General features: G+C 52.1%; 2 protein-coding genes across 3 annotated transcripts in view; one reads left to right on the top strand and one right to left on the bottom strand.

Moving 5' to 3' along the window:
• The window catches only part of CC2D1A (coiled-coil and C2 domain containing 1A), a 12636-nt gene extending 10260 nt beyond the window's left edge, over positions 1-2376 (top strand). Inside the window, exons 24-29 of the mRNA XM_069083178.1 lie at positions 28-89; positions 174-240; positions 416-542; positions 887-963; positions 1071-1118; positions 1385-2376. Coding sequence (XP_068939279.1) covers positions 28-89; positions 174-240; positions 416-542; positions 887-963; positions 1071-1118; positions 1385-1405 — 402 coding nt within the window. The 3' untranslated portion in view covers positions 1406-2376. The remainder of the gene's footprint in view (positions 1-27; positions 90-173; positions 241-415; positions 543-886; positions 964-1070; positions 1119-1384) is intronic.
• On the bottom strand, positions 2373-10890 carry PODNL1 (podocan like 1). 2 transcript variants are annotated; one of them, XM_069082944.1, is made up of 10 exons: positions 10654-10890; positions 9751-10002; positions 9102-9195; positions 8387-8451; positions 6090-6199; positions 5723-5879; positions 5508-5623; positions 3957-4614; positions 3725-3873; positions 2373-3155 (listed from the first exon to the last, which is right to left on the bottom strand). In XM_069082944.1, the coding sequence occupies exons 1-10, from the start codon at positions 10654-10656 to the stop codon at positions 3119-3121; spliced, it is 1641 nt and encodes a 546-aa protein (XP_068939045.1). In that variant the 5' UTR covers positions 10657-10890; the 3' UTR covers positions 2373-3118. The 2 variants fall into 2 exon arrangements, with proteins under 2 accessions (XP_068939045.1, XP_068939044.1); XM_069082943.1 differs by having other exon boundaries at positions 2373-3135.
• Between the last annotated feature and the right edge of the window lie 2012 nt (positions 10891-12902).

Genomic DNA, 12902 nt, shown 5'->3' with positions numbered 1-12902 from the left:
CCCTTCCTCCTGTTCCACCCTGAGCAGATGGCAGCACCCAAGGCAAAGGCTCCACCCATCCCTGCCTCTGGACGGGACCAAGGGGGCAAGTAAGTGACTGGGCTGGGACTGGTGGGGCTGTGGGACTCCTTACCCATGCCCCAAACAGAGAGTTATTTGTTTGAATTGAACAGCCAACCAGCCCGAAACTTACAGAGCCTCAGTGTCATGGCCTTTGACCGGGAACGACTGGAGAGGAAGGTGTGTTATGGCACTGGGGTAGGGGCTGTTGGGGGCCTCTCTTACCACTGTCTCCTGAGGTATGGTTCCCCCGGGCAGTGTCCTCCATGTGCTCCCTCATCATGGGAGGATTTCTAAAGCTCTCTCCCAAGAGGAAGGAGTGTCTGGGCCCTCACTCCCAGCTGGTGTTTGGCAGATTGTGGCATACAAGCAGGCCCGGCGGGCAGTGCCTGGGGAGTTGGCCCAGCAGTACCAGGACCTTGTGCAGCACAGCCAGTGGCAGAGAGCGCAGCTAGAACAGGGAGGGCCAGGCATCAGGAGAGGTAAGAAGTGTCCTGGCAGGCAGGGTGGGCTGCCCCTCCCTGGGATATGCCAGGAGCTGCATCTGGAACCCCCTCTCCAAGCCCTCCCAAGGAGTTCTTATAGAGCCCTGCCAGGAGGTATTGGTGGGTAGAGTTTAGTCCTTCTCCGAGCCCCACTGAGGATGGATGGTGGTGAGAGAACGCAGTTGTCCCTGAGCCTTGCTAGGCAGTGAATGGTGGAAGAACAGGATTTTGCCCTAAATCCAAGAAGTTGGGTCCTTTCCCGATTTTCCCTAGGCTTTGATGGGGAAAGAGCTGGGTGGGCCACTGTCCAAGTCTTCATTGCTCTCTGTCTGGCCTTCCAGAGTATCACGCTCAGCTGGAACGCTACCTGCAGTACTACACAGAGGCCGCCCGACGCCTAGGCAGTGATGGCAACAGGGTAAGGCCTGGGGAATATCGGGCCTCTTTGTAGGGCAGCAGCTATTCTGCATTCTGGGTGTTAGGCCACGGCCAAGGCAGGGATTGATGGACAACTGTTTCCAACAGGATGCTGCTAAGGAAGCTCTGTATAAACGGAACCTAGTGGAAAGAGAGGTGAGTGCCTGGGGCCGGTGACCAGCAAGCCCTGAGCCTTGAGTAGAGACTTCTCTCCCACACATTCATCCTGTCTTTCTCCTGCCCCATCTCTGACATGAGAGTTAACTAGAGCTTCTCAGGGAGGTGGGACCCCAATACAAATACACCTGCCCCAGCTCTGAGCTGTGGCTCTTGGAGCCTCTCAGCTCTGCCGGGGGACCCTTCAGGCCTCCTCTCTCACTCACAGCTCTAACGTTGATGTCTGCGGTGGGCTTTCTTCTCAGCTGCAGCAGCTTCGGAGGTGATGGTATCAGCACGACTGTACCCCGGTCACTGGACTTCCCCCAGTCCAGGGAACCAAGGCAGGTGGACTCTGAGAGCAGATGTAGGGACCCTGAGCGCTAGGAAGGAGGTGATAGCCCTGTTCTCCCTCTGCTCTCCAGCCTACCCTGAGGACTCTGCTCAAGACCAAATCTTCTTGACAATCACTTGACAATCATTAGGAGGGAGGGAATTTCTCTGGCCTGGCCAGAGGCTCAGGGGGAAAAGAAAATGGGGTGACACCTGCTTCAAGATGGAGCTTGGGGTCTCTCTCTCTCTCTTCCTGTCCTGATGGAATTGGAATTGTGGAAACAAGCAAGTTTGTTACCATTGAAGGCATCTATACCCACCATGCCATGCAGAGCTCCCCATTGGAAAGCCAGGCAAGCTGGCAGAGGCTCTGGGCTCCTGAGCCCAGAGATGGTGCTTTGTGCCTCGGGCATCATATCCCCTTTCCCAGGCCCCCATTGGCCCCTCCATAGAATGTGGTTTGCACAGTTAAGCCGGCTTCTGTCCCCTGACCTACCAAGGAGGTGGGAGGGCATCAAGGAAGGGGCGAGGCCTTGGGGATCGGGTTCCGGCTGGGTCCCATCCCTTCCCTACCAGTTTCCCAAGCACTTTATTTTCTCATCCACCAGTCTGGGGCTACTAGGAAACCTAGAAGTCCCAGCCTTAGAAGCCTTAATTGGCCAGCACCCACCCCAAAGAACACCCTTGCCTGGGCATGAGACCTGTGAGCTAGGCTCTCCCCAGACCCATCTCCCTCATCCTCAGACTCCTTTGTCAGCTGAAGGAGGTGCAGACACACGGTCCTCCCAGGTTAGGCAGACTTCCCATTGCCTCAGGGGGAGGAGTAGGACCTCAAGCGTCCCTGCGTTGTGGTACCCCCGGGAGGGGAAAGAGCGGGTTTGGATCAGGGGAGCAGGCACACAATAAAGAGCAAGGGTTGCACACAGCTCAGCTCTGTCCTTTGTTTCATCCTCTGCGGCTCTTTGCTATGACCTCTGACCTAACCAGGAGACCAGGAAGCCATCTGGTCTGTGCCAGAGCTTTGCTCAGTACTAAGCACCTGGGGAAAGCTTAATTTGGACAGGGAGCATGAGGAATAGCACCTCAGTTGTGATTCAGACATCCAAATAGAAGAAAGGGTTGCATCACTGAGTGCCTGCTGGAGGGTAGGGATATCTGGTGGCATGTGGACCGCAAGGGGGTAGATGGTCTTTCAATCAGGTGAATTAGATACCCCTGACCCTTATCAGGCACTACCAAGAGTTTGCTAGTCCTTATATTCCTTGCCCCTGAAGATCCCCAGGCAAAGGCCACAGGATGCAGCTCCATCAGTAAAATACCACTGTCCAGAAAGTGGAAGAGGGCCTGGTGTCCTCCAAAGCCAGCTTGGTGCCTGGCCCCCACTCCTACCCACCATACTAACTGGCTTGCACAAAGATAGCAAGCCTTGGCTACTGAGTTCCCTGAAAGCTGCCCCAGAGAGAAAGGCAGCTGAGTGACCAGGAAAAGGTATGCACAGTCGTTCTGGGTGTCCTTGCTGGACGGTAGGATGGTCAGCCCGTTTCAGTGGGCCCCGGGCCGTCTGGGCCGTTCAGGCAGCCTGACGATGACTGGCTCAGGGTTTGCTGATGTATCCACCACCTCTAAATGCAGCAAGTTCACAAAGGCCTCAGGGGAGATGCTGGTCATCAGCAGCTGGTTGGATCTGGAGGAAGCAGTGGGTTTCTGTGTATGTTTAAAGATGGGATGCAGCAAAGATGGAAAATAACCTTGCCCCCAGCCAAGGATCCCAGGCATCTCAGTATCTAACTCAGTGGCCTCTCTGCTTAAAGGAAGGGTGGTAGGGGAGGGGCTGGGCAGCACAAAATCTGAGTTGGACTGGACCTCAGGGAGTATCTAGACTGACTATCAAAGCACAAATCCCTTTATATCATTGGATTATAGCTTTAGAGCTGGAGGGGCCTTGCAACAGTCTTAGTAACAAGTTAAGTAACTTGTCCAAGGTCACACAGTAAGTAGCCAAACCCAAGTCCTCTGATGTCCCTGACAGGTGAAGACAGGTAGCTTGATCTAGAGGGAAGGACTACATTCTAGATTCAAATGGAAAATATCCAGAATCAAATGTCCACTCCCGGAAATTTGTTCCCCTCCCTGGGCCTCAGGTTCCCCACTTGTAAAAGAAGGGCATTCTACCTCTTAATTACTGTGGTAATGCCTCTGTGGCCATCCATATCCTGCTTCAGGACCCTGCCTCCCTCCCAAAGAGCAAAGGGGCTCAGCTAGAGTGGGGATACCTGAGGACAAGTGCCCGTAGGTGAGGTGTTGTGAGAAAGGCTTGGGCACCGACACTGCTGATGCGGTTCCCTTGAAGGTACAGGAATTCCAGAGCCTCCGGAAGATCAGGAGGCACAAAAGACAGTTCATTGTGGCTGAGATCCAAGAGCTACAGGGATGAAGGGGTCAGATGTGAGGACAACAGATCACAAGCACCCCGCCTTCTACTTTTGAGCCTTTGTTTCCCCTCACCTTGAGGCTGGGGACTTCCTGCCAGGTCCCGGGCATGATGGAACCCACACGGAGCCTGTTATGTCCTAGGTGTAACTCCTGAAGCATGCTTAAGTTGGTCATGGGCTCGGGATCCAGGCTGTTGACCTGATTCCTGGGCAGCCTGAGCACCTGAAGGCTGCCAGGCAGGCCCTGAGGCAGCAATGTAAGGCGGTTTCCTGCTAGGTCCAGGGTCCGAAGGTGCCCCAGGCGGCCAAATGCCAGGTGGTGGAGGTGTGCATTGGTGAGTCGATTGTGGGCCAGATTGAGGTCAACCAGAGAGGGTGTGGCTGCCAAGGCACGAGGGCCCAGCTCACTGATGTGGTTGTGGGGCAACATAAGGGCACGGAGGTGACGGGGCAGTCCCAGTGGCACCTGTTCCAGCCCATTGGCATAAAGGTGAAGTGTATGCAGGCCCCGAAGACCCTGGAAGGCAGCCAGATCCAGTCCTCCAGGCCCTAGCGGGTTGTGCTGCAGTAAGAGATACTGCAGCCCCCGGGCCCCGCTCAGCCGTCCTGCTGGCACATGGCAAATCTGGTTCCTGCCCAGGTGCAGGATGACCAGGCTTGGCGGTAGCCCCTCCGGCACCTCACCCAGCCTATTGTTGGATAGGTCTAAGTACTCCAGGCTCTTGAGTTTGCTGAGGGCCAAGAAGAGCCTGGATTAGAGACTGGAAGGAAGCTGAGACATCACCGAGTCCATCCCTCTTACCCAAGACCACACAGCTTGTTCAGACTCCAAATGCAGTGTCTTCTCTGATCTGCCACAGAAGGAGGGCCTCACCTCCCAGTGCTATTCAGGACACGCTTCCTGTCTCTGACCTGATTTGTGGCTCCAGTCCAGGAATATTTCCCAGACCATCCCAGCCCGCAGGGAGGGTCCCTTTCTCCTCCCTGGAGAGGTCTTTTGACCTTTCTGAACCACATTTGGATCATATGATCTAGAGCTAGTACACATCACCTGCTCCAACCCTTTCTTAAATAGATGGGGAAATTGAACCCCAGAGAGAGGGATGACTCACCCATCTTAAAAGTCACCCAACTAGTAAGCAGCAGATTTGAATCCAGTCCCTCTGACTCCATATCCAGTGCTCTTTCTCCCACACAGGAGGAGGATGGGCAACACAGTGGAAAGTGCTGGATTTAGAGTTCGGACACTTGGCTTCAAATCCTGGCTCTGTTCTTTACTCCCTATGGGACCCTGGGGAAATCACTTGACCTCTCCCTGTTGGAGTTTCCTCATCTCCAAAGTGAAGTGGTAGGGCTAACTGACCTCTAAAGTCCCTCCAGTTTTAGATCTCCAACCCTATGACTTTGAGTGGCTTATCTGCTCCTAACTAGACTATGTCCCAAACCTGTCTGGCTCCCCATTGACCGTGGACAATGCCCAGCATGCAGCAGACACTTGGCAAGTGTCAGCCAACCAACCTTGGGGTTCTGGTCAATTCCTACAGTGGGAAATAGCCACCTCAAAGTCACCTTCAGAGATGTTCCCAGTGGGGGTAAAGGGACACCGGTTCCTCAGAAGCCCTACCTGAAGGTGGTAGCATCAAGGCCAGCATCAGAGAGCCAATTGTGCTGTAGATAGAGCTCCCGCAGCTGGAAGTGTCGACCCAGGGCGCCCCGGGGCACCTTGGCAATTTGGTTGTTCTGTGGGAGGAGGGCAGGGTTAGGGGCACCCAATACCCAGAGAGAAGGGGTGGGAATAGCACAGAACCGACGAGGCTCCTTCCTCCCGCCCCATGGCACCTGCAGGTGGAGTCGAACTAGTGAAGAGGGCAAGCTGGGTGGGAGGTAGCTGAGCTGATTGTTGGAGAGGATAAGGGTGGTAATGGCCCCAGAGCCACGGAAAGCATCGAAGGGCAGGCCCACGTTGGTCAGCTGGTTGTCATGAAGATACACAGACCTGAGGGGGAGAGAGGAGCCGGTGCAAGCCCAGCTAGTTCTCTGTGGGCAGGGGCTATGTCTCACCCCTCAGACCAGGGGATCCCCATACATACAAGGGGCTCCTTGAGCCTTTCCCCACTCAAATTAGAGGCTCCCTGAGGCGGGAGCCAGGTCTTCTTCTCCCCACCCTGCCGCCCAGGCCAGACTAATAGGACTGGGGCTTACTTACCTGAGTTCAGGCTTCTCCCCAAAGGTAAGTGGGTAGATCTCCATCAGCTGGTTGGCAGCAAGGTCAGCTATGCGGAGGGAGCGGGGCAGAAACTGGGGTGCCACAGTAAGCTGACAGAGCACAATCGAGCTGCCACTCAGGCTCAGCAATAGGCAGCTGAAGGTACCTTAAAGCTAATCTAATCCAGCTCCCTCATTTTACAGATTAACAAAACTACAGCCAGGTAGCCTAAGAGGTTACACAGGGAGAACCGGTGGCAGAGCCAGCGTTCTGACCAAGGGTATTTGGCTCCAGCCTTTCAACTGCCCTAGGAGCCTAAGCAGCCCAGGCCTCTTGGTCCCCCCTTGCCCTAACCTTGTTCACAGGTTTAAAACATAGAATAGAACCCAGGGCCTGGAGTTGGGAAGACATCAGTGCAGTCACAGACACCAGGATTGTTGTGATCAAAGGAGATAGTATTTATATAGCACTTAGCACAGTGCTGGCACTTAGTAGGTGCTAGCTACATAACCTTTCCCCCTCTCTTCCCTTGTTCCCACAGAACCACCAAACCCCAGGGTTGGAAGGAACCTTAGGAATCATTTAGTCCAAAATGTATCTAATCAAGAAGTTTCTCTCTATAACATTCCCAACCATAGTTGGGCAGGTGGGCGGGACAGGGCATAGTGCGTTGGGCCTGGAGTCAGGAAGGACTGAGTTCTAATATGGCCTTAGACATTTACTAGCTGTGTGAACCTGGGCAAGTAATTTTACCTCAACCTCACTTCCAGTACCTCCCTTCCAGAGTTGTTGTGCGGATCAAATGACATGTCTGTAAAGTGCCTTGTAAGAGCTAAATAAATGCTAGCTGTTATTATTATTACCATTCTGACCTTTTGTTTAAAGAACTCTCATGACGGGGAGCTCACTACCTGTCAAGGCAGTCCATTCCACTTTTGGACAATTCTAATGGATAAGAGAATCCTCCTTACACAGGACCTAAGTCTGCCTCCAGCCTAATTCTATCTGTTGCTCCTGGTTCTGCCTTTCTGATTAATATTAATTAATGATAATCAAGATGATAATGAGCATTTTTCTAGTACTTTACACGTGTCATCTCATTTGATCTTCACAACAACCCTGGGAGGTAGATGCTATTACTATCCTCCTTTGCAAATGTGGAAACTGAGGCAGACAACAAAGGTTAAGTGACTTGTCCAGGGTCACACAGTTAGTAAGTGTCTGAGGTGGGATTTTAACTCAGCTCTTCCTGATTCCAGATCAGGGACACTATGCACTATGACAACACCTAAGTGCCAAGGACAAGTTATCCTTCCTTCTCCATGGCAGCTTCAGACACTTGATGCCAGTATGAGCATGATTGCTGTGATGCTGGAGCAGTCCTGGGACACTTGATCCGAATCAGCGTGGGTCTTCCCTACAGGAGACTGAACTTCGAGTTGCTCTTGTAATCATCAGTCATAATAATTACCATTTTCTAGCACTTTCAGGTTTACTAAGCACTTTCCTTACAAAAAACACACCTAGCACACAGTTAGTGCAGATGTGATCATTCCCATTTTACAGGTGCAATGCTGAGGTTCTGTGAAATTAAATGGCTGGCTCATAATCACACAGTGAGTTGTTGTGGCTGTTCATCCTTGGTTTTTGAAGAGGACTGGTGACATCAGGGGGTGATGTCTCGACTTGTAAGAGAGCATTCCAGGAAGCCCTACCTCTCTTTCCACAGCATCATTTGGGCTTGGGGAGGCAAAAGGAAGCATCCCAACCCTCCCCTCCCCCACTGCCTGAGTAACCTGCAGCCCAGCCTTCTGTTGAATGGGGAGCACTGTAGGCCCTTCTGGGCTCTTGGCTGGGCTAGACTGGAATTGGGAGAAGCCCAGTCATAGGATTTAGAGCCAGCAGGCCCTTTAAACATCTCTTAGGTTGGGGGTGGGGAAGCTACAGCCTCAAGGCCTTTTGACTGAGTCCCAGTTTTACAGAACAAATCCTTTTACTAAGGGGATTTGGATTCAGTCAAAGGGCCACACTTGAGGACCTAGAGGGCCACATGTGACCTTGAAGCCGAAAGTACCCCAGCCCAATCTAGATTTTCCTTATTTAATAGAGGAGGAAACCAAGGCCTGGAGAGGGGATGGGGCTTTTTCAAAGTCACATGGGTGCCAAGAGGTGATTCCAGGTCCTCAGGCTCCAAATACATGGCAGCTTCCATACATTGCCTCTGGCCGTGTGAGCGGTGGGTCCTGCCCTGTCTGGCCCCTCTCTCTTCCCCTGCCCTCCCCAGGCCTTGCTCTAACCTGGTTGTTGGCCAGATAAATGTACTGGAGATCAGGCAGGGACTCGAAGGCTTCATCGGGGAGGCCTAGACAAAAGAGGAGAGTATAGCATGGGCAGGGAGGGCAGGTTCCCACCCCCTGGCCTCAACTCCCCATTGGCTTGGCCCCTGCTTCCCTTTCTCTCTCTCTGAAATAAGGGCTTCTGCCCATCCCTAGGGAGAGGGCTTCCCAGGGCTCCAAGAATGTCTATCACACCTGTGTTCCACAAGATTTAGAGCTGCCCTACTCCAAGCCCTCTGTTACTGATGGGGACCTCAGGCCTGGGGGGAGGTGGAAGGGGAGGCTTGGGGAAGGACCTCAGTCCAAGCTCTAGAATCAAAGCAAAGTCTTGTGACCCTGAATCCAAGGGCTCTTCTCAGTCTCCCATCTGAAGATGCAGGACCCAGGAATTCCTGGCCTCCCCCTACAGAGGCTCCTCTGTGTAGCCAGCCCCTTGCCCTGGGCTCAGCTCCAAAGCCACAGGCTGCTCCCCTCCCCCTTTCCGTTTTGTTCTGCAAACAGGAGTTTCTGGGAAGCTGGTGGTGGATTCCCCCAGCAGCACCCCCCCCCACTTATGGCCTCAGGCGCCTGGCCCCTCCCCTACCCCCTGCTGTCTGGTGGGGAGGGGGGTAGCAGGAGCAGTGTTGGAACAGGAGGGGGAGGAGGGAGAGATAAAAGGGTCCCGGGTGTCACTCACCTTCTGAGGACAGTTGGTTATTGTGAAGGTTGAGAGTCCGGAGGTAGCAAAGGCGCGAGAGCTCATTGTAAGGAATCTCCAGGAGCTGGTTATTCTGAGGGAGACCCGGACCTGCCACATCATCACTGCCTCCTCACCTGAGACATGCCCCTGCCCTCAGGGAGCCCCCAGTTGGATGAGAGAAAAATGACTCTGTCCAAGAGCCCTCGAGGCTAAGACTGTTTCCAAAAGGCTGAAATTTCCAAAGCTTCATAATCAAAGTTTTGGGGTGCTCCTATTCACAGAAACTAGGCAAACCAATGGGGTATCCTCCAGCCAGTTAGTCAGTCAATAACACTTACTATGTGCAAGGCAAATTGCGGATAAACATGTGGAAACTACTTCATGGGGGGATGATGGGGGGGGGCGGTTTTATGCTTTTTACTTAAAAAAAAAAAAAGGCTACAGGAGTAAAATAGCCCTGCCTTCATGCCTTCCCATATATATATATATATATATATATATATGGAGGAAATATGGTCCTGCCCTCAGAGAGCATCTAGTCTGAGAGAAAGAAAGACCTCGTTCTCCCGGGTCCCCTAGTTTGCTCATTGCCCTGGTCTTAAGACTCAGGAGCAAAAGGATGGACAAGAGAGCTGAGACATGGTACCTGTAGGGAGAGATGCTGGGTACCCTTGGTGATATTACTGGGGAAGAGCTGAAGGTCAAGGCCATCACAGGACACAGTGTCATCCCGGGGGCAGGAGCATCGAGGGGGGCAGGGTCTGGGGGGTGGCTGCAAGCTCTCTCCCAGGTGGGGGAAATCCTGGTCCTCTGTCATGAAGGGGAGGGCTGTAGCAGCATCCTGGCTGTGGCTGGGCAGGCTTCCCAACAGCAAGAGCAGTAGTAGTAGGTTCATTGGCTGGTAGGGGACATGAAGTTAGGAGAGGATCTCTAAGCCTGGGGGGCAGGGTCCCACACCACCTGGTCCAGGAGCAGTATCATCACCATGGGGACAGCAGCATCCCAGCAGGGTGCCTGGCTGAGCTCAGCACCTGGGACACCCCAGGAAGGCCAGGGGAGGGGGCTAAGAGACCAAAGCCTATCTATCTCCCAGAGCTCTCCCAGAGCATGGGATCATAGAGCAGAGTTGGGAGAGATCTCAGGTGTGATCTATCTAATCCACTCCCTCGTTTTACAAGAGAAGGGAAGAGGCTTGTCCCAAAAGCTCCTATCTAATAACAGAAGAGTCTAGAAGACCTAGCACAGGTTATTAGATAGAAGTAACCTATTCCAATCACCTCATTTTGGAGTTGGGGAAACTGAGGCATCTGTCACTTTTTCCAGGAAAACAAACACACAGGTATTATGGTCCTGGATGCCTCTACAGGTTCCATCTCCACCCTAGGCCAGGCTTTTCCCTAGGGGCTGCCCCTCGGAGAGTCAACAGTCAGGAGGCTTGACTGCTGCCATCCCCTTCCCCCTCACTGAACTGCCCCCCCCCTCATACCAGCGGGTGGTCCCAACCCAGGGGGCACCACTGCTCCTGCTCTCCCCCCTACTCCCTCCTTACCATAGCCAGACTCCAGCTCTGCCTCTGCTTAGCTCCTGCGTAACTTGGCTTCCTAATTGAATCCAGCCGTCAGCACACACGGGTTTCCTCCTCCTGCTCCCCCTCCTGTCCCCCTTCTCTCTGCCTGTACAAACACCATCAACATCCCCCACCTCCCACAGCCATCCCCCTGCCTCCAGCCCCCAGAGACTGTCCAGGGGAAGAAACTGGGGGCTGGGCTAGCCTTCCCCCCCTTCTAGATGGGGGAGGGGGAGTTAGAGGGATGGATTTCCCCCTCTGGATTTAGCTTGCGTAATTGGGGCTGGGAGGAATGCTTGGGAAAAGGCCCAGCCTCACCAGTCTGGTATTTCAACCACAGCAGCCCATCGAGTGAAGGCTTGGGGAGAGGTGGCAGGGGAGGGACAGCTGTTTGGGTTTGATCTATTTTGGGGGGTTCCACAAATCCCCATCAGCTCTTTGGCTGTTCCTGAGAGACAAGGAATTGAGGGGAAATGTGATGGCTATTTTCAAGCAACTGAAGGGCTGTCTTGGGGAGTTTTGCTGACCCCAGAGGGCAGAACTAGGAACCATGGGTAGATAAATAGAAGAGAGGCCAATTTAAGCTGAGCAGGATGAAAAATTAATTTCTTAACATTTCCACTAGTTAAACTAGAAATCTCCAGATGATCCCAAGTTACACAGAGCAGTCCAAAAGAAGAAGGGTAATCTTGTGAGGTAATGAGCTCCCCATCATTGAAAGTCTTCCAATAGAGACTAGATGACCATTTTTTGGCAAGATTATAAAGGAGACTAGCCGTGTAACCTTGGGCAAGTTACTTAACCCCAATTGCCCTCTAAAAAGCAAAAAAAAAGATTGTAAAGGAGATCCCTGGTCAAGTATGTTTGAACTAAAGGTTCTGATTTTGAGTCTAAGATAGGTGCAAAGCATTGTATTGAGTCCTGAGGATGAAAATATGAAAAGTGATACAGTCTTGCCTTCAAGGAGCTTATAATCCAAAAGGGGAAATACTCAAATAATACAGGAGAAGACTAATAGGAATGAATGTATTAAGTGCTTACTATGGGCTAGGTTACTGTGCTAAGTACTTTGTATACCAATAGAAGCGAGCAAAATATTACCTGCCCTTGTGGAGCTTACATTCTAAAGGGGGAAGATGAGCAATAAAGGTGAGCTAAAAAGGGAAGGGGGATGAGCCACAGAGGCAAGATTTAGAAATGACAAAGAAGTGACAGGGTGGCCTTGATTATGGACAAGATAAGACATTAGCTCAGAGTCCAGAGTGCTAGTGCTGGTGGGGGGTGGGGAGTGTGGACAAACTGGAGGCTCCATGGATTGGGTTATAGGAGAATCAAACAGAGTGCAAAGATAAATCCAAAGTGGGAGAGCTCATTTTCACCTGAGAAGAAATGGTGAGGCAACTTCAAGGATGAGGCTTCCCCTAAGACAAGCTTTGCAGGGAAGGTCCATGGTGTAGAAGGGGACCAGTTTATTCTAAGTGCAGGGGATGGTGTGAGCAGAGGCAGAGAGAAGAGGTAGAGGAGGAAAGCATACAAGGCCTAGAGGAAATCATTGGGGAAGTGAAGAAGGCACTTGGGTCCAAGGCTTCCCCACTCCCTCTTGCTTCTTGCTGCTCCCCTTCCCTATCCCCTCAATCTCAGCAGAGATACCTCCTTCCTCACTGGGGGCTGGATACTTTGGTGGTGTCCTGGCCCCCATAGCCTGCTGAGGTCTGGTGGATAATTCTTAAGTCTGGGATACTTGTCCAGGGACAAACTTGGGATGCTTACCAAGTGATGCAAAGGTCCTGAATCTCAATCCTGATCCTACCCTGACAAGAATGCAAAGAAGGTTACATCCCTGATACTATGTGACCTTGGGCTATTTTCTTTGAGTTCTATTTTCCTTATATATAAAGTGGGGATAATTGTATTCTCTACACAGGGGGAAAGTGCTTTTAAAAAAACTAAAAAAGGTTTGTAAACCTTCAATAGAAATACTTTCAGAATGTCAGTACATTAAAGTTTGCTCAGCACTAGAGGGATGTTTGATATCTGTCCCTTCTGGGCACTACTTTCCTCAACAATTCACTCTAGGTAGGCTTAGAGTCAGTCTGGGATTATGATTTTTAGCAAGTAAAAGCACAGGAAAATCTAACTTGAAAAAATAGGTGTAGTCACAGATTCTCTGACCCAGAAGGATCATCCTAGATTTATAGGTGGGAAAACCAAGGCCCCCCCCCCCCCCCCCC

This window comes from Petaurus breviceps, unplaced genomic scaffold (genome assembly GCF_028583685.1).
Source record: "Petaurus breviceps papuanus isolate PSGF00001 unplaced genomic scaffold, PetGlider_PUasm1.0 172, whole genome shotgun sequence".
In the NCBI taxonomy this organism is placed as follows: domain Eukaryota; kingdom Metazoa; phylum Chordata; class Mammalia; order Diprotodontia; family Petauridae; genus Petaurus; species Petaurus breviceps.
Note: the sequence above shows the minus strand (reverse complement) of the source record. Positions and strands in the feature narration are given on the sequence as shown.